At 39.9% G+C, this 20144-nt stretch overlaps 1 protein-coding gene across 3 annotated transcripts in view; it reads left to right on the forward strand.

Annotated features, from left to right (window-relative positions):
* The window catches only part of LRIG3 (leucine rich repeats and immunoglobulin like domains 3), a 44338-nt gene extending 33429 nt beyond the window's left edge, over nt 1-10909 (forward strand). For 2 of the 3 annotated variants that reach the window (XM_032106303.1, XM_032106305.1), the window contains exons 14-19: nt 307-588; nt 1034-1486; nt 1700-1858; nt 3321-3461; nt 3546-3821; nt 6992-10909. In XM_032106303.1, the coding sequence (XP_031962194.1) occupies nt 307-588; nt 1034-1486; nt 1700-1858; nt 3321-3461; nt 3546-3821; nt 6992-7236 (1556 nt within the window). In that variant the 3' untranslated portion in view covers nt 7237-10909. The remainder of the gene's footprint in view (nt 1-306; nt 589-1033; nt 1487-1699; nt 1859-3320; nt 3462-3545; nt 3822-6991) is intronic. The other variant, XM_032106304.1, reaches the window with a different exon arrangement.
* The last annotated feature ends 9235 nt before the right edge of the window (nt 10910-20144 follow it).

A 20144-nucleotide genomic window follows, 5' to 3' on the forward strand; every position in this document is an offset into this window, starting at 1 on the left:
TAAATCTGGCAAAATCAATGTTACAAGATGGAAAAATATTATCTTTTCCTCACAGGAGGTAAGCGTGTGCTCTGTTTCAAGATGCTATGGAAAGGTCATGTAGGAGGCTGTTAGCAAAAATGAGATTTTGATCTAGGTGGTCTCACATACTTCACAGTTCCCTCCCTTTCTGCTAGCTACTGATCAGTTTAGGTTGTATTTTTCTTTAGGGTTTTTAGGCCCATGAAGGGTGTTCAAGAAAATGCTGTACAAAAAAGGAAAAGTATGTTTCATGTATTGATTTTGGTATCACGGACTTTTCTTTAGTGCTTCCTTCATTTACAAAAATCCCCATGGACTTAACCGTTCGAGCCGGGGCAACAGCACGTTTGGAATGTGCTGCAGTTGGGCATCCTATCCCACAGATTGCTTGGCAGAAAGATGGTGGAACAGATTTTCCTGCAGCACGCAAGAGACGCATGCATGTCATGCCTGAAGATGATGTATTCTTTATTGTTGATGTAAAGATCGAGGACACAGGTGTTTACAGCTGTACAGCTCAAAACACTGCTGGAAGCATTTCAGCTAACGCAACATTAACAGTACTAGGTAAGGTACTGGCAAACCTTAACAGCACAATCACTATTATGATGCAAAATAATAAAAGTTATTTACATTTCTCAGTGTATACACATCTGGTATGCATAGGGTGGAGGGAAGAAGGGGCTTCTATTTTCATTTAGAGACAGTAGATTGGTTTAACTTTTGATTTCTTGACATTTTGTTAACCATTTTTATTGTAATTCTCTGAAATCTTAAGCATATATAATTTGGCCTTTTTACCTTTTAAGGTAGTCGAGTATCTCAATCAGATCAATTGACAAATTGTAGGCTTTAAGTACAAATCCTTTAGTTTCTTCTTAGAATGAGAGTAAGCTTCATTAGGCCTTACTAAGGCATTTAAATTAGCTTTTGCTTTTGAGCTATGAAGGAAAGGGACACTTCTTACTCTTGCAAGATCATTTAGAATATAAGGCTTATGCTTTCTTTTCAGAAACACCATCATTTTTGCGGCCTTTGCTGGATCGAACTGTAACAAAAGGTGAAACCGCAGTTTTGCAGTGCATTGCTGGTGGTAGCCCTCCACCCCGGCTGAACTGGACTAAAGATGACAGCCCACTCGTGGTAACAGAAAGACACTTCTTTGCTGCAGGCAATCAGTTACTAATTATTGTGGATACAGATGTAGAAGATGCTGGGAAATATACTTGTGAAATGTCTAATACGCTTGGAACGGAACGAGGCAACATCCATCTTAATGTAATTCCTACTCCCACCTGTGACTCTCCTCAAAATATTGCCCCATCACTTGATGATGATGGATGGGCCACAGTTGGCATTGTGATCATAGCTGTGGTTTGCTGTGTGGTGGGCACTTCCTTGGTGTGGGTGGTCATCATCTACCACACCAGAAGAAGAAATGAAGATTGCAGCATCACAAATACAGGTGTGTAAACTGAAGGTTTGCCTTGGAAAGGAAAGAAAAATGCTTGTGGTTGCTTTGCAGTGACTTTATTGTAGGAACATTTGTGTGCTTTGACTCAGAGGCAGAAAGGTGAATTATTTGTTACTTTCAGTGCTTTGCTGACAAGTTTAAAATGTTTCTACAAACTGAAGTATGCTGATGGCTTGGTTTTATGTGTGTTTTGCTTCCCCACAGATGAAACAAATTTGCCTACTGACATTCCAAGTTACCTGTCATCCCAGGGGACACTGGCTGAAAGGCAGGATGGATATGGCTCATCTGAAAATGGTAGTCACCATCAGTTCCTCACATTTTCTGTGGGAGGGTATTTCTTGCAGCAGAGGGACAGTAATGGTAGGTAGAAAATGCCAAGCAGATTTTTCATGTGGCTTGAGGAGCTCCAGTTTGGCTATTGTCTTTCTAATTAATAGAAATAACAATTAAGAAGCATCTTTACTGATGTTTAATAGAGGATGTGAAATTTATTGCTTGGGATTTTTTCAACAAGATAATAACTGAAACTTGGTTCTGTGCATCCAAATGACATTATGGTGTTTATTAAATCAGGAAGTTTTTTTTCTAGTCTCAAGGGTAAATTTGAAATTAAGATGACATTTGCAAAACAAGAGTGTCCAAAAGAAATTGTGTCAGCATGACTTCCTCTCTTACAGCTTGAAAAGGGTGTTTTTAGTGGAATGTAGGCATGTGTGGTAATACCAGTGGAACTTCAGTATAACCGTTTAAAGTTGTCTGTTAAAAATCATTAGGGTCAGAGTCAGTAAAGGATTTGTGGTGACTGCAAGTTAAAAGCTGCAGTACTTGACCTTTATACATATGACCCCTAAGAATCCCATACATACCTGGTCTAAGGAGAAAAAGGCACCTTGCTGGGAAAGGGCTTGGGGTTGAGATACAATCAGGAGCTGGGACAGATGGGAATGGAGTGATGGTGAGATAGTTTTGCAGTTGCAGGATAGTGAGAGGAACAGCCTCTTTGTGGATCAAGAACCACAGACTGTGAGTGACCGAGACACGGACCCAGACCAGCAGGGAATCTGAAATCACTTATTCAAAGAAACGAGCTGGTTTTTATACACTTCTTCAAGACGCAGTATTTCCATATATGGTATTTTTCACTAAGCGACCTGTCACACGTTGCTGCGTCAGCAGTGCACTTTCTTAATGTCCTTCTGTGGGCTGATCGCGCACTGTTCAGGTGTCTGTCAGCTTCTGGCAGGCTCCTCTCTAGGGCTGTGCTGTGTGGCATCTCCTTCCACTAAGGTCAGGCAGAGACAAGCTTCTCCATGCTGCCATAGTGTTCTGCAGGCACATCCCACAGCCTGTAACCCAATTCTGTCTTATCTCTCCCCACAACAGACTGTGTCCACAGCTTTCAGGAACCATTGAACTGAAAATCTGTATAGCTGTTCAAGCAGCCAGTGACTCCCTCAGATTCTTCCAGTTGGGACTTTGACATTGACACTGTGCTCCAAAAGGTGTCTGTCAGACAGATCATGGACTTGTCTTCTGTGCTTTAGAAGAAGGGAGTCCCTGGTTCTGATCCCTGTGATTGGTTTGGTTTTGTTTTGTTATTCAGGGGTTGTATAGCGAAGCAAACTGTGACATATGCTCTGTCAAGCTAATTAATTGATCAGCTGCTGGAATTAGAATTCTCATCCAAAGGTTAGGTTAAGCAAACTCTAAACTACACTATGAAATGTAGTTGAATACATGGGGTTCTTAAAACTTACTCAAGAAACTCTAAGCTGAAGACTCAGAAAAGACTGTATGCTGACACATCATTTTTATTTTTAAGGCATTTGCCATCTAGATAACAGCAGTGAAACAGACTTGGAGGGAGTTGCAGATCCATTCCTATTCCACTATGGGACTTCGGGGACTTTGTATTTAAAAGGAAACACTTACAGTTCTGATGCATTTGAAGCATACAGTACAAGTAAGTTGTTGGGTGGAAGTTTTAGTCCTAATTCGATCTTTGTTATGATGAATCTATATAAAATAAATTTTTCATTTCCTTTAGGTTGCAGCCCTGACCAAAGAACAGCAGGCTTAGGCCTTTATGAGTCTGGATATTTAAAAAAAAAGGAATGCTGTCAATACTCACCTCCACAGGAAGATCCCTTTGACCAGTGTGTCAGAATTATTGGGACACAGGCTGCAAGTAGCAGATTGATGAACTCTACTTATACTCAAAATGAAGGAACTGGACTGAAAAGCAAAAGTGTCAACTCAGACGTATTTGATTTAAGCAGAAGTTTGGAACCTTCATCTATTACAAGTAACAGCACTTTCATGGGTATGTTCTAGCTATTGTTTTTTATTCAAACTGCCATTGTCATTCCTGTCTTGTTTCCTACCTACGACACTAAGCAAAACTAATTTTTCAGCTTTTTCTTTCCCAAATGTTTGAAGCTAAGGAACAGGAAAGTGACTACAGTAAAACTGTGTAATGAGAATATTTAGATTACCAGATCTTAATAGCTCACACTTATGTAAAAATCTCATCAGTGATGCGATTCTTATCTTCTGTCTTAATATAGCTGGCAGATTTCTGTGAGTGTTAGAATACATAACTTAAATATACCTTAACAAACTTCAGGCATACCAGAAGTTTTGCCTGACAGGCAAAAGGTATGCAAGGAGGGCTCAGGGCAGGTGGAGAGAGACTTGAACTTGTATGCGTACGTATTGTGTAACATCATCAACCAGAACTATTTACCCTTCAAAATAAGGCACTATGTAAAAATGCCCTCTCTATCCCTCCTTTGTCATTTTCTCATGATGTGCGTGACAAAAGAATTCCCAAAGCTTAGTTTAGGGTTTACAATTTTAATCCACATTGCGGGGAGAAGTGGGGGAAGGAGAAAAACATTGCTTTCTCCTTGAAACTCATTAAATTTTGGATGTTGGTTTGGCTGCTTGGTTTAAAACGCATATAAAACCACATACTGCTTTCATCCTTGTGATATCTTAGCGCCAAGCACAGCCCTGGTACCATGGATTGTCTCCCAGCTGGCGTGTCAGCACTGGCTGATCGAGGTCTGGGTCTGCTGGCTCTGAAGGGGACCTGGGGGAATGTTCACCACTGGGCTCTTTGTTCTCGGGAGGTGGGAAGGGAGGCACAAGCTCTGAAGTTTTCCCCCTTCAAAAGCCAGATGTTTGAATTGTAAAATGTTGCAGATGCCAGGACATCTGGCAGAGACCCTGGGACTGCACATGGCTGGCCTCCTGGCTGCCTGCCACTATTACTGTGGTGAGATTGTGCAGATAGGGTTTTAGCATGTCTCCTGCAGAAAGTAGTTCAACTGTATGTTCGTATATCCAGGAGTTAATGTCACCTCAAGGGTACATAGTCCTCTTTCTGCCCTAAAAATCTATGCAGAGTTACTTCTTTCATCAGTTCTCTGAGCGTACTACCCCACTTAAGTTGCATTGTCATTGCCTTGGATGCTTCATAATCATTAGCACTCTTCCCTCAAAGAGCCTATGGTTAGATCTTGGAGGTGGTGGCTGTATAAGAACCTGTGATATATTTCTTGTCTTTAGTTGTGGATTTGCTTCCTCAAAATGGTTGTCAAATTCAAGCCCCCTTTTGCCTGTGCAATCACAGTGAAGAAGACAGCTGGCATTAGCATCACTGTTGATGCATGAGCCAGAAAGTTCGTAGGATCTTTGGTTTTAAGACAGAATTCATTTGTAGCTTGGTGCTGTGAGGAACATCCTTTCATATTGTGTTAGGTCAAAATTGCTCTACAAGTCATTGATGCAAATAGAGATTTTGTTGAATTCCTTTTTTATTAACTTCACAGATCACAGTTTTACTTGAAACCCTTGCTTCTAGCAACTAAGCAAAAGCAGAAGTGTTGCATTCAGGTCCAAAATTTATTAAAGATTGCAGTGTTAAATTATTAATAAAAACTAGAGTTCTTCAAAGTCAGCCTGTGGCACATTGTCCTCTGAAAATAAGTCCTTACAGACACTATGACTTTTGACAGCTGTATCTTTGTTCAGTGAAAAAAGAGAAGGCCCTTCTTGTAGAGGTGTTGATCCTAGCAGCTTCCCAGTGGTGAAAAGTGACACACACTGATTGTTTCTGACTGGTAAATCCAGATAATTATTAATAAAAATTGAACTGAAATGTGGAATCATCTTTGGGTTGCTACAGTTCTCCTTGCCCGCAACTGGCTGTGGATGATCAGTGGTGAAGGGAGCATGTGGCTATCTGCACCTTTATTGATGCTAGCCATAAGAAGATTGCTTTAGCATTCAGATCGTACTGTGGGACAATGTTGTATAACCTGACAGAGGTCGCAGGGTTACATTTTTTTTTAATTCCTTTTATTTTTTCTGAACTGCATGGCAGGTTGCATGTGTCATTCATTTATTGAAGAACAAAACAGGGAGGCTGCTGTGACTTTCGCATTTGAAAGTGTCCTGTGATGCATTTGCAGTTTGGTTTGTGTTCTCACGTTCCCCCCTCACCACTCCCCCCAAAGAAAAATGGGTATGGAAGTAGTCATGAAAACAAAAGAAATAAAGTTGTGGGTGGCTATACAACTACTTGGAAATGTTTTTAATGTCTCTGGTGGCAGAATCTTGCCTTATGCTTGTGATTGCATGGATGTTAAACGGTAAAACAACGGTTAAGTAAACTCTCACTTTGATGAACTTTTGTCAATCCTTGGCTTGCATTCCAGTGTCACTTATGGACACTAGGGTGAAACACTGTTGGGGAAGATGAAACAGGAAAGCCTTATAAATATGATAGCCTGACAAAAGATTTTGGGAATATGAAAACTACAGGCAACATCGAAATGAAAGCCACTTTTGAAATACCAAGTCTTACTTACTGAACAACTAGAAAACAATGGTATGGCCAACTGAAGGTAATCCCCTCTTGATGGAACAATACCCTCTGCTTGCAGACAGGTCCAAGGGTCAGAGCAGACCCTACTAGCTCAGCAGAAGGGGTCCAAAGAGTAGTTTTTAGAAGTTAAGATGTAACACTCTATGGTAATATAAGAACTCTTATAGGCTGTATGTAAATGCTATAGGATTTGTATCTTGTATTAGATTGGTTAGTGACAATTAGAATATTCAGTACAGAAGATGATTTATTGTATTGTAACCAGGACTTCAGAGATTCCTTTCCTTACTTCCATTCCTTTCCTTACTACTACTTCCACTCCTGCTCTTACTTCCACTCTTGCTCTTACACTCTCTCTCTCTCTCTCTCTCACCCACTTAACTCTCTTGCTTTCTTGGGCCTGCTCAGAGCTGAGTCTGGCAGCTCTGAGCAGTGCCCCTATACCCACGCCTTTTACAATAAACCGACTGTGTCCCAAGACCTGCCTATAGAGATCTCTCGTCTCCGTTCGTCTCCGTACGTCCGGCCGTCCCGTAACCTACAAAACACAAAGCTTTTAGCATTAGTATTTCTGTGCTCACTCTTTCACTGTCTTTCAGGAACATTTGGAAAGCCTTTATGGAGGCCTCAGCTGGACTCTCTTACAAGCTGTAGACAGCCAGCAAGTTGCCAACCAAAAACCTCCCGTAATAGTCATCGTGTCTCACTGGACTTCGATGCAGAGGCAGATGAAGAGGGAAAGGAAAGGACAGTTTCAAAAGGAGAAAACAGCTTTTATACTTGCAAACAGTCCTTTGAAAACTTTAGGACTTCTACTTTCCAATCCTGTGATTTGGATACATAGCTCCTTTTGGACTTAATGATTTCTGGAACCAAAGAAGTAATTTGACATACTACTACCTCAGTATGGAACTTTATTTAAAAAGGGAAGAAGGAGAAGAAGGGAAGAAAGAAACCACATGATGCTGTGAAATCAGAAGAAAAAAAAAATTTTTTTCCAATAAAGCATAATTTCCAAGATGCTCTACATTGGTTATACAGGGAAAACATTCCTTATAAAAATACTATATTTGTAATTATTTTATAACTTTTTTTTAATGCAGATAATATGTTTTGTAAATTAATGGTGTAAATAATACAGCATATGTATTTCTGTGTCAGACTTAATTTTCCTGAAATGAGTAGTAAGCATTCTAATTTTGTACTGTTACTTGTACCTTTTTACAAATGGAAACTCCATGCTGTTTGCAGGTATCATGCATCTTATTTGCACATTACTTTAATAAAATATGCTGCCGTGTGGTCTCTGACCCACATTAGTGTATGAAGAATGAAAAGTGTGAATTATGTTTGTAGACAGTGTTGCAAATGTAGGTGCCTTCTGATGCATGTTTGCACCTTTATTTGACTTAAACATGTACCTTTAGATTTACTATGTAAAATGTGTTCATCTTCGAAGAGTGGGTGTGGTCCCACCACAGCTACTGGTAAGGTGGGTTGAAGCTATTTGAACCAAAACAAGGCTGTAAATTTTCCAGTGTGTGAATTCCCCATATCAAATGTGTGCGCGCACACACTTGGTTTTCATGCCCGCAGGGCTGTAGTACCAGCAGTTTGCCCGTGCCTTTGTTAGTGTGCCTGCATCTGGTGGAGGGATATATGCAGTAGATGCACAAATTCATATCAAGCTATTAAGTAAAAGAAGAAAAAAGGCACTGGATATCTGCCTGGTAACCTCACTCTTCTCCGAGTTGCTCAGTGTCAAGTGTTTGCCAAGTACACAGTGCGTGCCTGAGTCTTTGCTTTCCCATACCCTTTCTCCCTCTTTTTTGCTTCTGCAACCACTCCCTGCTCAACACGAGGTAATCCAAGAACAAGATAATGTTTTCTTTGGTTTAATTCATGCTTCTGTTCCTTACTTGGCTGCCCTTCTCTGGTTATAGATGAGATCTGTGCTGTATTTAATTGCTCAGTCAAGTTGAGCAATTGTAAACTCTTGCTGGATTGTATTTGTAGTAATGAACCCAATATCTTTAACTATACAAAGTCAGAGAAAGAGGATTGCTTACTATAAAATTGTAGTTAAAACTGAGTGAAAACACTATTTTGTTTTTCTATGTACAGATGCCTTTTTAAAAAAGCCGTGAATCCTGTTGTCATCACTGCTCTAAAACAGCGAGACTTCAAAATGGTTAATTCTACAGGACATTGGCTTTTTAAATCTGCCTGCTTTGAAGGTGTAAACTTACATGGTTGCCAAATAGCTTCTTTTAAACTAAATTAAAAGCAGCTGTTAGAATAGGCCATCACAGGCATCAGGGCTAAAGCGAGAGCAAAGATTTTGTTGCCTGAACTAAGGGCTTTTAGTTGTCTGTAGCCAGAAACCTGGTACCCAGATTGCAATGCAATTTCTCTTTAATTTAGACACCAGTATTAGAGACAGGAAGTTAATCCATCCTTAGGCACTGGTGGTCTTAAGTCTACAGAATGGATTTTGCGTGTTTTAGTTGATCATATTGCCAGATTTTTTGACTTACTGTTAATTTGTCTTCATTGCTGCCAGATGCGCTGATGTGGTGACAGACATGGGTATGGGTGTTTGATTATAATTAAGTGCATTTGAAAGAGATTAATTTTTCCTCAGTTAAGCACAAACCTGTAGGTCAATAAGGCAAGCAATCTAAAATTTGATTCACTAATATATCTCTCCTTTTTCTGCCCTGCACCCGCCTCCCCAATGACCCTGTTTTTAGGGAGAGGAGAGCCCGGGGCTATGATAGCTCCTGTTTATAACCAGACATTGCTTTTTTGACATAATAAAAAATACTGAAGTTAAAAACAGTAACTCCAGATTTAGTGTTTATCCTTAAGAACTCTATGTTAAAGGTCCATCATGAAAAACAAGCTTTAAATTTATTTTCTGTAGTGGGTGAAGGTTGAGAACAGTGGCAATGTCATTTTATTCCTTTTCCATCTTTTCCCTTGCAGAGATACTAATCTTCCAAAGGCTTGGATGTCTGTACCTAAATAAATGTTCAGGGTCAATGACTTGAGTTTTAAATGCTTTCCATCAAGTTTCATTTAGCAATCTAGACATAGGATGCCTTAAATTTTTATTTCATGCCTTAAATGCCCAGAAATGGAAATGAGAGCTCCAAAGTCCTCTTTTCTGCTAGCTTGAGTTTTTGTGTTTAATAAGCAGATTGTGCTTAAATACAGTGGCAATCTGAAATTTGCAAGATAGTTGCAAATATCTTAGTAGTTCTTTTTAAGACCACTGATGTAACCAAACATCTGTTTTAAAGGCTTGCAAGTTTGCTTGCCTTCATTCTTTCTTTTTTTCTTCTCCCCTCTAAAGATGCAGATGATAGTGAGTTGGTAGTTGGGGATATTGACCCAGCTGAAAGCTAAATCGTAAATTGATGTGATGGGAAAATAAATCGCAGCCAACCCTGAGTAAAGCTTACACTGCATCTCAAGAGTTAGAAACAAGTGTTGTGTTGCTGTATGACAAAACAGACATTTTGTGGTTTAATGACCAGCAGCAGCTGGAATCTTGCCATGGGCTCACTTAAAACTTGTAGAATGTTCTTTAAGGGTAGTATCCACTTAAAACATTTTGTTATGTAAAGCATTATCTGTTGAACTCACATAAGCAGTTGCTGAGGTATAGTTTCTGCAAGCCCTAAATAATAATTTTAATAGTTTTAGACAGATGAGTGGAGTTACTCATTTACCAGAATCTCTCTGGAGCAAGCATTTTCTTAACGAGTAATCGAAATGGTGTGTATGAGATGACACTAGGGATACCTGCATTTACTGAAGGCTGTTAGAATTTCAAACACAAAAAACCTTATGGAGTACTACTGTAATGCAGCAGCAAGTGCTTTAATTTAGAATTCTTAACTGTAAGAGGATCTTGACAAATGGTAAAGTTAGGTGCAAAGTTTTCTCCAACTGAGGGCTCATTAGTTTCACCAAACATTTCTTACTTCAGTCTCGGGGATCTCTTGAACACGAAAGCTTTATTCCTTGAGCCACTTCAAAGAAGCTTAAAACTAAGACTTTAAATTTGCACTGCAAACATTTATGTTCTGCCTGTCTTACAAACCAGGACTATAATTGGGGACTGTGTTCCTTCTTGAATATAAACATAAGCAGAAATTCTGTTAGCTATTTGCAAGATTTCTTGTTGCAGGTATGACACGTCTCAGAGAATTATACTTTCTCAGTGAGGTCTATCTTTTTTTTGTTCACTTTGTGTATTGCTTTGTCATAGAGAATGTGTCTTGACTACTTGGATGTTAGTTCACAGCCTTGTGAAATTATTTCGTTAAGAAAATGAGAGAGGGGAGCCTCAGCCTGTTTAATGAAGGGAAAAAAACTGTGTGTAACAAGATGCAGTTTGTGTTCATACCATTGTACTCCGATTAAGAACTTACCAGATACCTTCCTTTTTTATGTTTCAGGGAAGTGTTACAGGAAGGAATAAAAGCAACAATGTCTTGACTCATTAATGTGTGGCAAAAAGTGCTTCTCTTGGTTGTTGTGCTTAAGTATAAAGGTCGTTGTTCCCCTGAAATAAATATGTGCACACCTGACCTCTTACCAAAGGCACAGGTGGCCTCTCCTGTTTCCCCTGCTGATCTTTTTCTCATGGCTCAATAGTGCTCCCATGTCCTCAGGGGACCCTCTCTGGTAACCTACACTCCTCTGTTTCCAGTTTCTCTGCTTGCCATGTCACTGTGGTGACAGGCTGGGACAAATGGACTCAGTGTACAGAGCACAGTGCAATTGCAGACAGTAAGTGATTGTGTGCTGGAAGAGAGGAGGGAAAGTGTTGGGAGAGAGACAGGCTAGCCACAGCTTTAGGAAGAACTCGGTATGAATGTGCAGAAAATGCGTAATTCAGGGGACAGGGATAAAATATTTATAATACAATAATATGAGCATAATAAAGAGCATTTCTGTACTTTACAAGCTTTACAATACTTTTTGCGTGTTTAATTCTTCTCATCCTCCGTGCTTTCAAATGCCAAAACAGCAATGCACTGAAGAGCACATCATCTGGAGAGTGACCTCTTACTGCATCAAAAATCTCCTTTTCTGGTAGGCAAGAAACAAGACCCATTTGTTATTCTGTATTTGTGTTCAAGACTAAATACTGCTGATGTGGTGCATAGTTTCCCAGAGTCATGTGGTCTGTGGGGTCCACTGTGTCAGAATGCATGTGATCAATGTGACTCAAGAATGCCATGGGACAGTAGGACCTGACAGTGAAGTTGGTAGTGATTCTAAGTTCGCTGCTCATAAAACAAATTTAGGCTTTGTGACTTCAGAATTTGCTTTTCCCCCACACAACAGAGAACGGAACCATAAATTACTCTAGGTTAGGGAATACTGAATAGCACTTCTGCATGATCCCTCTGCCTCAGCCATCAACAAGGGTATTGGTGTTATTCCTATTCAGTTTGGCTCTTGACCATGGGCTGTTGAGCAGCAGTTTCAGTGCAGGAATTTGCAGTGTGAGTACCTGTATGTACTCTGTTCTGAAATTAATGGTGACTAATTTTAAGGCATGTGAATTTCAAATATGGCATTGGAAATGAAGATCCAACTTACTTGACAGAGGTAGTAAGATCCCCTGGATATAAGACAGGCTTTGGGATTTTGTAGGCCCCTACTTTGAAAGGCTGGTATACAACATTGTCTAAAGACACACTCATTTGCCATAGCAATGTGTGACCTACTTATTTTCAGCACTTCCTTTGTAGGTGTGCATGGAGAAGCTATGGCTTATGATTTGGGTCTGCTGCTGGATTATCAAAATTCAGGTATTGGTTATAGAGATGTGTGAAATAACATCTTGGAGAGTGAGGCCTCAGCTTCTTTTATGGCAAAATGATGCAAGGCCACATCAGTTCCTATCCAGTTAAAGAAATGCCCTTTGGTACTCTTCCTGGTGTTCAGCCTACTTATTTTAGAAATCACTGAAAAAATACTGTCATGGAGGAATAGACATTGATGTCCTTTGGTTGCTTGCAAAATGCTTGCATTTTGTTTTGCTGTAACATGAAGAATTCAGGACTCCATTCAGCCTCTGTTCATCAACAAATAGTAGACTACTTTCATCCTGATTTTCATAGATGTGCCAGCACTTGACAGCCGTATCTAGTTCTGTCCTGTGCTGGCATGCTTCATGTTAGGGAAGTAGTCAGAGCTACTGTAAGGCAGAGCTACAGAGATACCTTAAAGGGGATTCAGGAGAGGAGGGCTGTAGTTTCCCTCCACAGAGGGGTTTTGAATAGTTCTCTTGTTCTAAGGGAGTAACTTGTGCAGGTTTTAATGTTTAGTCCCCATAATTCAATAAGCTTATCAAAGAGTTAGAGCTGCCACTTTATTAGCCCTTGAATGGGGAAGGTGTGCATTTTCTGCAGGACAGTACGATGGAGTTTTTGGAACTGCTTTTTGATCTCATTGTGATTCTAGACTCTTAGAAGGGAGCAGAAAGATTTGGTCCTTCATTTGGCATATGGAGGTCCCTCATGATCTGCCTTACTGCATGCAGAAAAATTTAGCAGTCTATTGACTAACCAGAGAGTTCACACCACAAAAAATTCATTCACTGGTACCACATAATAATTGTTAACACATCTCCAAATGAGACTTTTGTTCTACGCTTTTTTTAATAGCTGTGGCTGACTAGCATAGCAACGAAGAAGCTGCTGTTTGAGTAAGTGGTAGGAGACATAGATAATTAAGCCAACTCATAACTGAAACTAGCCACTCTCCTGGCTTAAAATAAACTGTATTTGTACTGCTACCTGCTGCAGGTCTGTACACCAGCAGCATTAAGAAAGCATTAGTGCTACAGCAGCCAGCTGCCCGTAGCCTGGCCTCTGCCACAGAGTGATTGGATTCTTTATTAGTGTAAAGTTCTTTCTCTATTAACCTTCCCTCAGGAAAGGGGAAACATGGCCTCCATTGTAATTAGCTTGAACAGCCTTCCATGTAAGCTAAAGAATGGAAAGTGTCAGGGGTGCTTGCAGCAGCCTCGTAGGTATTTGCTGTTAGCAGGGAAAAGTTAATCTGCTCTCAGATTTTGGCAAGGGCACAAAAGCCCACGTGTAAAAATATTCTTAGAATGAATTAAATTTCACATAAATGTGACCACACAGTAGGTAAAATAGTAAAATGGTGGTGATGATGGAAAATATGACTAATCAGAAAGCTGCATTAAGTTAATGAATAAAATTGTCCTTTAATATAAACCGAGGTTCTTAAGTGCCTTATTTAAAAAATGTGTTTGTTTATTGTTCTGTAGCTTATAACATCTGTTTTATTTCACCTACCAGCACAATCTAGCAGTTTTGTCTGAAACAGCATTTACATTCAAAGTATGGGGGTTCTTTGAAAAAAAAAGAGAAGAGGATGAAATCAAAAAGCAATTCTGTGACACTGAGTCACTGAACTTGTTTTACTGTCTTAAATCAGAACATGAAAAAAGACTGAAAAAATAGAAATGTTTTGATTTTTCACTTTGAAATTACTTTTCTCAAAATTATTTTCATTTTTGTTTTTGAATTCTTCCTTTTCCATTCAGAACTGGAATATAAAGTGCAGAGCCCCTTGGGTTATCAGGGCAACACAGACCAGGTACACAGCTGGAGTGTGTAGAGCTGTTGCTTGTTCTTTCCCTGCTGCACATCCTTCTTCCCAAATCCATTTGATCTAAGTTTGGCAGGTCCTCGGGGATTGATTCTCCTTCCTACCAGAGTAGGTTTCTCTCCTTGATTTCTTCTTAGAAGTACTGATTCAACAAATTTCTATAATCATAAAGAGTCAGGCTTGAGATTTTTCTGTGTGATTAGAAATGTTCTGCTCCCTGTGCGCTTTGAGAGCTGTAGGAGGCTGGTCCCTGCACCTCCTGTGTAACCCAGGATGGGTTCTGAGCAAGCTCCAAGTGGCCTCTCAGCATTGCTGTGTGTGCTGTTGGCAGGGGAGCCACAGGGGCAGCCTTGCTCTCCACAACTCCCCCCCTGGGGGATGCCTTGCTGCAGCAGATCTCAAACAGCACCTCAGATTCAGGAGCTGTGTGAGCAATGCCCAAATCATCTCTTCTGTTAACTACCTGATGTGGCCTTTTATGTGCACTTCAGTTTATCTCTCAGACAAGGCAGCTGAGGAAACTTCTTAGAGTCTGTAGCATCTGATCATTGGTCAGGTGCAGGGGCTGAGGAGAGTCATCTGGGAAAGGCTTTCCTACCTCTTTCCTCCACTCAAAGCTTTCCAGCTGTTCAGTAGTGTTGGACCTCTTTACTCTTCACAAAACATTCTTAAATGGAAAAGCAGGAATTTGCTCTTGTAGTTCATAGCAATTACAAAGAAACTATTTAATAAATTTTGGTGGGGTTTTTCTTCTTTTTTTTTTAATGAGGTCTTTCACAAAGGAGTTTTAAGCTTATGTGGACTTCCTGCTCAAGCTTCATGTATTTGTCAGGAAAGAAAGAAAAAGGGTCTGCTTTTTTAGGGCCAGGTGTTTTATATGGCTGAGTTAAAACATGCCTGGAAAGGCTGTGGTTGTTTTCCTGTCTGAAAAGTACTGCATTTATTTGTTATTTTTCCCCTTCCTTTTTGTAACATTTAGCACATAAACTTTTAGATATGCTATTTATTTCTGTGTTTTCTATTTGTGAATCTCTTATGGCCATTAGTTTCTTTGCAACGCTGGAATGAAAACTGAACATTAGTTTCCTCCTCTCCTCAAATATTCTTACAGATGTTGCTCTAAATCGGTTATGGGGCTGACATAGCATTTGGTTGCCTGACAAATGTGCCATAATAACACAGCTCAGTAAAATGTGGAATTTCTGAGGTATTGCTTGTAACTTTTTCAATGCAGTTGTAAATTCCCATCCATGTCAGCACAGGTGGAAAGATAGTCACAAATAATGTATGCACGTGTGTGTGCGCGCCTGCGTGCACATGTGTGCGTGGAGGTTGGGGCGTAGAGGTTGCCTGTACTTATTCGCTCTAAGGAGTCCTCTAGGTGGTACACCACTTCCATTACTTATTTCAGCTACTCGAAGCAAATTAGAAAAATAAATACTCTCATTAAACTCAAAATTTTCTTCCTAACAAGGTTTTAGAGAGAGAATGTGTGCCCGGAAGTTGAAGCAGGAGGTTGTGGCAGCTGAAGGTAGGAGCTGGCCCTGGTCAACCGTGACAAGCTTCACAGCAGCCCCTCAGACAATGACAAAAGAGCCATTTCAGGTACCCACCATGAGTTTCTGCTTCTGGGAGGGCTGAGCCGAGCTGCTCAGGAGAATTCAGCAGTGAGCTGGAACACTGTGCTGGTAGTTCACAGCACTGGGCAGGGATGGGAATGTGCATCGCCCCGAGATCTTTTGCTTTTCCTGTTTCCTTGTGTGATCAGTTCTGAGAGGCGAGATGTTTGGATATGTTTGGGAATGCAGCTAATCCTACTGAATGGTCCATGCTAACAAGGCAGCCCCCATCCAGCCTTCCTGGCTGTGCCAATCATTCTGCCTCCCTGATGAGAACTTGCTTTTCATCTGAATACATGCTGAGCCAGTCAAGGAATTAGACCATCCTTTCTCCGAAAATTAGTATTTTCTGGCTGTTCCCTTTGATTACATGAGTATAAGACTACTCAGGAGTTGTTACACAACAGCTAAGAGCAAAACATTTGGAGGAATCTTAGAATTTGATGAGCTGCTTCTGCTGAACTACCTGGGAGGAAAGCCAGGCAGAAATTCTGGGAACACTAATTTTAGAAATATCGCCTCTTCTTACAATGAATGGTAAAAAGAATAATTGCTTAACAACTAAAGCTCACCCTAGAAACCTCTTTCTTAGCTATTATTTCAATCATCACTACAGAAACATAATTTAGAACAGAATTCCGACTTACACTACATAATAATATTTGTAGAGCATGGATACAGTGACGAACATCAAGCTGCACACAGAACTAGTGCTAAAAGAATATTTATTCTCACAGTTACAGACTTTAAATTCAGGTGTTTTTAAAGGTAAAAATGAGTATTTGGCCTTGTCAAAGTCTTCATGCAGTATCTATCTTTAGCTGCTTGGAAACAAGCAGTTTTCTACATCTAGTAAAGTAGTCTGTATACTGTGTTTTCACTTATATTTCAAATACAGTCCACCCACTAAATGCAATACAATTTTCAACAGACAAGGATTATTAGAATTTAAAACTTGTGGAATAAATCAAATAGCTTACTTGGAAGACTAACCAGTGAGTATTCTATTTTTTTTCTGGTTTATGATTATTAGTGTTTATATCAGTATTTCCTGAAAAGACCATGTTTAAACCCAGGTGCTTTCGTCCATCAAAGTATTTGATTTTATGAAAAATTTATAATTCTAATCTCAAAATCAGCCTACTTTTAAAAATTATTATTACCCTGCATGTTGCACATTAGCATTCTTCTAGATCCTGTATAATTTAAAACCAGTTGATCCAAAAGGTGACCCAAAATAGTGTCATTTCCCTCAAGTGATAAAGTGGTGGCTACTTGTTACTGCTGCCTGGTCTTTCTTTTATGTCAGTGATGAGAAGCCACACAAGACTGGCTTCCAGTGGTGAGACTCCTGCCTCGGACCTCAAGCTTTCACAGAGAAGGCAAGGGCTAAAATAAGGATGTGATGTTGTGATGGTTTTATCAGGAGCTTAGGGTGGAAAAACTCAATGGATGTGGAGGGGATCAAAGACAGAAAAAGAGAGTGACTAGGGAGAATCGTGGGATGAAGAGACACACAGAGTGGAACATAGAGATGTGCATGAATAGGGATGATCAACTACCTAAAAACTCTGAGAAAATCCAAACAAATCAGCAGAAAGGGTCTGACTGACTCCTCCCTGCAGCCGTGTCTGTAGGCTGGAGGTTGGGTTGGGACGAAGGAGAGGAGAAAGTTGAATGTGCCACAAAGAGGATCTGCTCTGCACAGTATGAGCTATTCTGAACAAATTTAAATGTCTGTTCTGCCAGAGATCAGTACAAAAAATAATTTCACTGTCTTGTATTAGCACCACTCAAACCACACACGGGAAAGATAATTCACATCTTCAGGTGCACCATGAAAAGATTTCTGTAAAGTCTTCAAAAGGAAGTTTTAACTCATACAAGCAGATACAGGTGGTAGGTAGGGCTTGGGTTCTTCCTGAAACCTTTTAGCTAATGGAAGGTTAGGCCTGTAGGCTCAGGTAACTGTCTTGGTTTCCTCTGGGCTCAGTGGATATGTGATAAGCATCTCAGGAGATGCTTGTCCCCATGTCTTGGAAACCCATCTGAGAAGGAGCTGCACTGATGTTCAAGGCTGCCCACACCTCTGCTGACAACCTTAGAAAACAGATCAAATTAAAAGCTTAACTTCTGGTCAGATAGGGGTAGGTCAGTAAATCTTGTGCTATAACAATATTTGTTACTCACTAGAAATGAGAAAACAGAGCACAGTTTAGCTGACTTCAGAAAGCCCCAAATAGGTTTATAGAAGCTGCCAACAAAAAACACCCCAGATATTTAATTGTAATGTGTTGCATTCTGACGATGAAGCTGAGATCATTAGCATGATCTTTTTTGCTGACTTTAAATGCTCACAATAGGAATGGGGTTGGGTCTATTTTGACAATACTATGACAAACAAATGATTGTAGAAAGTGTTCCTTTGTAAAACCATCTGTTTCCTCCTTCAATCCACTTAGAAAGGTCTGCTAAAACCCGCTTGCTCACAAATGTAGGAATCTCTTTGATTTTCAGCCCAAATTTACTCAGGACAGATATTTGCTCTTTGGAATAACAGCTTTCTGTTGCTGAAAGTGGATGGAACAGTATCCAATATGTAGATTCCAACGTTTTCGTAAAGACCAAGCATATTCCTTCTCTACCTTCCTGGTTTAGAGAAGCCATAGTTCTGTACTTTTCTTTGAATATCACTTGCCTTTTCCTTAATATTTTGCGCATCTCTTTCCTCTAAATTTATAAATTCAACAAAGGATCTCTGTAAATCAACAATGGCAATCCTCTGAAAAATTAGCTTTATTCAAAACTTTGAGTTAAATATTGACTAATTTAGCTCCAGGAAGGAAGAAAACAATTTCTGTTGAACAGAATCACAAGAAGGTTCTGTCTTGTTCTAAAATGGGATGAGTTACACTGGGTGCAAGTTGGCCTTGTTTGAAGTCAATGGTGATATTCCTATTTAAATTAGGATTTTATTAGTGTTCTAACTGTTAAGAATAGGATGACTGAAGGGGCTGGTTACAGTGAAAGGGAACACTGGGTTTGGATCTTTCTATTAAAATGATCTAATCTCTCATTAATGCAACAAACAATTAATTGTCACTTACGACTAATGGAAATAAATCAATTTGATCAAAATTCAAAATGTGCCACTTCTCAGAAACCTGAATTTTAATGAAAAGCAAGAACATACTCCGACACTTTAGCTTGTCTAATCCCCATTCTGATTGCACTGAATGATAGTTGTTTAAAGCACTTGAATAATTTTAACTACACTGTACCAATGTATCATTCTAGGTTTAAACCTGAAATTAAATACAGAGAAGGCAGTGAAAGAAAAAACGCAAAGCCTTAACTTTCCTGCGCAAGTAACTAACTAAGCAAATGAAGTCATATTCAGACTGCCTATGCGTTCAGCGTTGTCGTGACTCCCTTCAAAACTTAGTGGTCTTGGGTTTTTTTCTTATCTCCTTTTTGCTTTCAACTGAGATGCACTGTGAAAGAAATACGGCCTTTCCTCTGAATTTATAATTGCTCGAATATAAGCTTCCTGTGGGAACAGCTACCATGCTGCTATGCTTAGGCATTTATGACATGTCTCTGTTTCTGTCTGTGTCCTGACATGGGGCAAAGGCCAAGCAGGAAAAGCAGGTTGTGCTTTGAAAGGGTCATTCCTCTGGGAAGCAGAGACAGCCTCACAACTGGCTGCAGAGCGTTCCCCAGTTTCAGCTTTTCTCACCCCTCAAGCCCAGCTTTGGGCACCAAATGCTTCTTTTTTTTCTGTGATTCTTCACACTCCTCATGATTTCACAAATCGGGCAGGTGACTTTCCTCTGCAGCTGCAGGATGAATCTGCATTGGCTCAGAACATGCTTACTTCTAATTTTGGCTTTGGTTTGTCTTTTGCTTTTGTGTATTTGCTGAAGGGTTTTGCCCTTTTGTGCAGCCAGCATTATCTAAAGGGAATTAGTTTTCTTGCAACAGATTGTTTAGTCCCCTATTAATACTTCCTTAATGGAAACAGTTGATCAAACCCCTCACCAGCTGAGCGTAAAACAACCTAAAGATACAAGAAAATATACAAATGAAAAAAGAAAATGTAACTCTTTTTATTTTTTTAATGCATCCTATCATTCCTGAAGCACTTAGCAAGAGTGCTTTAAGAATACCACATTCATCCACGCCTTGCAGAGACTGGCTGAGCCCATGCTCTAGACAGCCCTTTGGAAGTGCCTGTGTTTCTCTAATGACAGTGAAATGTACTTGTGGCAGAGACCTAGGGAAACATCTCGGTTAGCAAGAATCACTCCTGGGCTTTTGCTTTGTGTTGCTCTTCTCACACATGATGGAGAGACTACTTTATCACTAACATCCATTCAGAAACATATTCATGTACGAGGTTCTAACAGCTAGGATTTCATTACTAACCTGGGTGGAACTGTAAAGACTTTCTTTAAGCACACAA

This window comes from Corvus moneduloides, chromosome 4, assembly GCF_009650955.1.
Source record: "Corvus moneduloides isolate bCorMon1 chromosome 4, bCorMon1.pri, whole genome shotgun sequence".
In the NCBI taxonomy this organism is placed as follows: domain Eukaryota; kingdom Metazoa; phylum Chordata; class Aves; order Passeriformes; family Corvidae; genus Corvus; species Corvus moneduloides.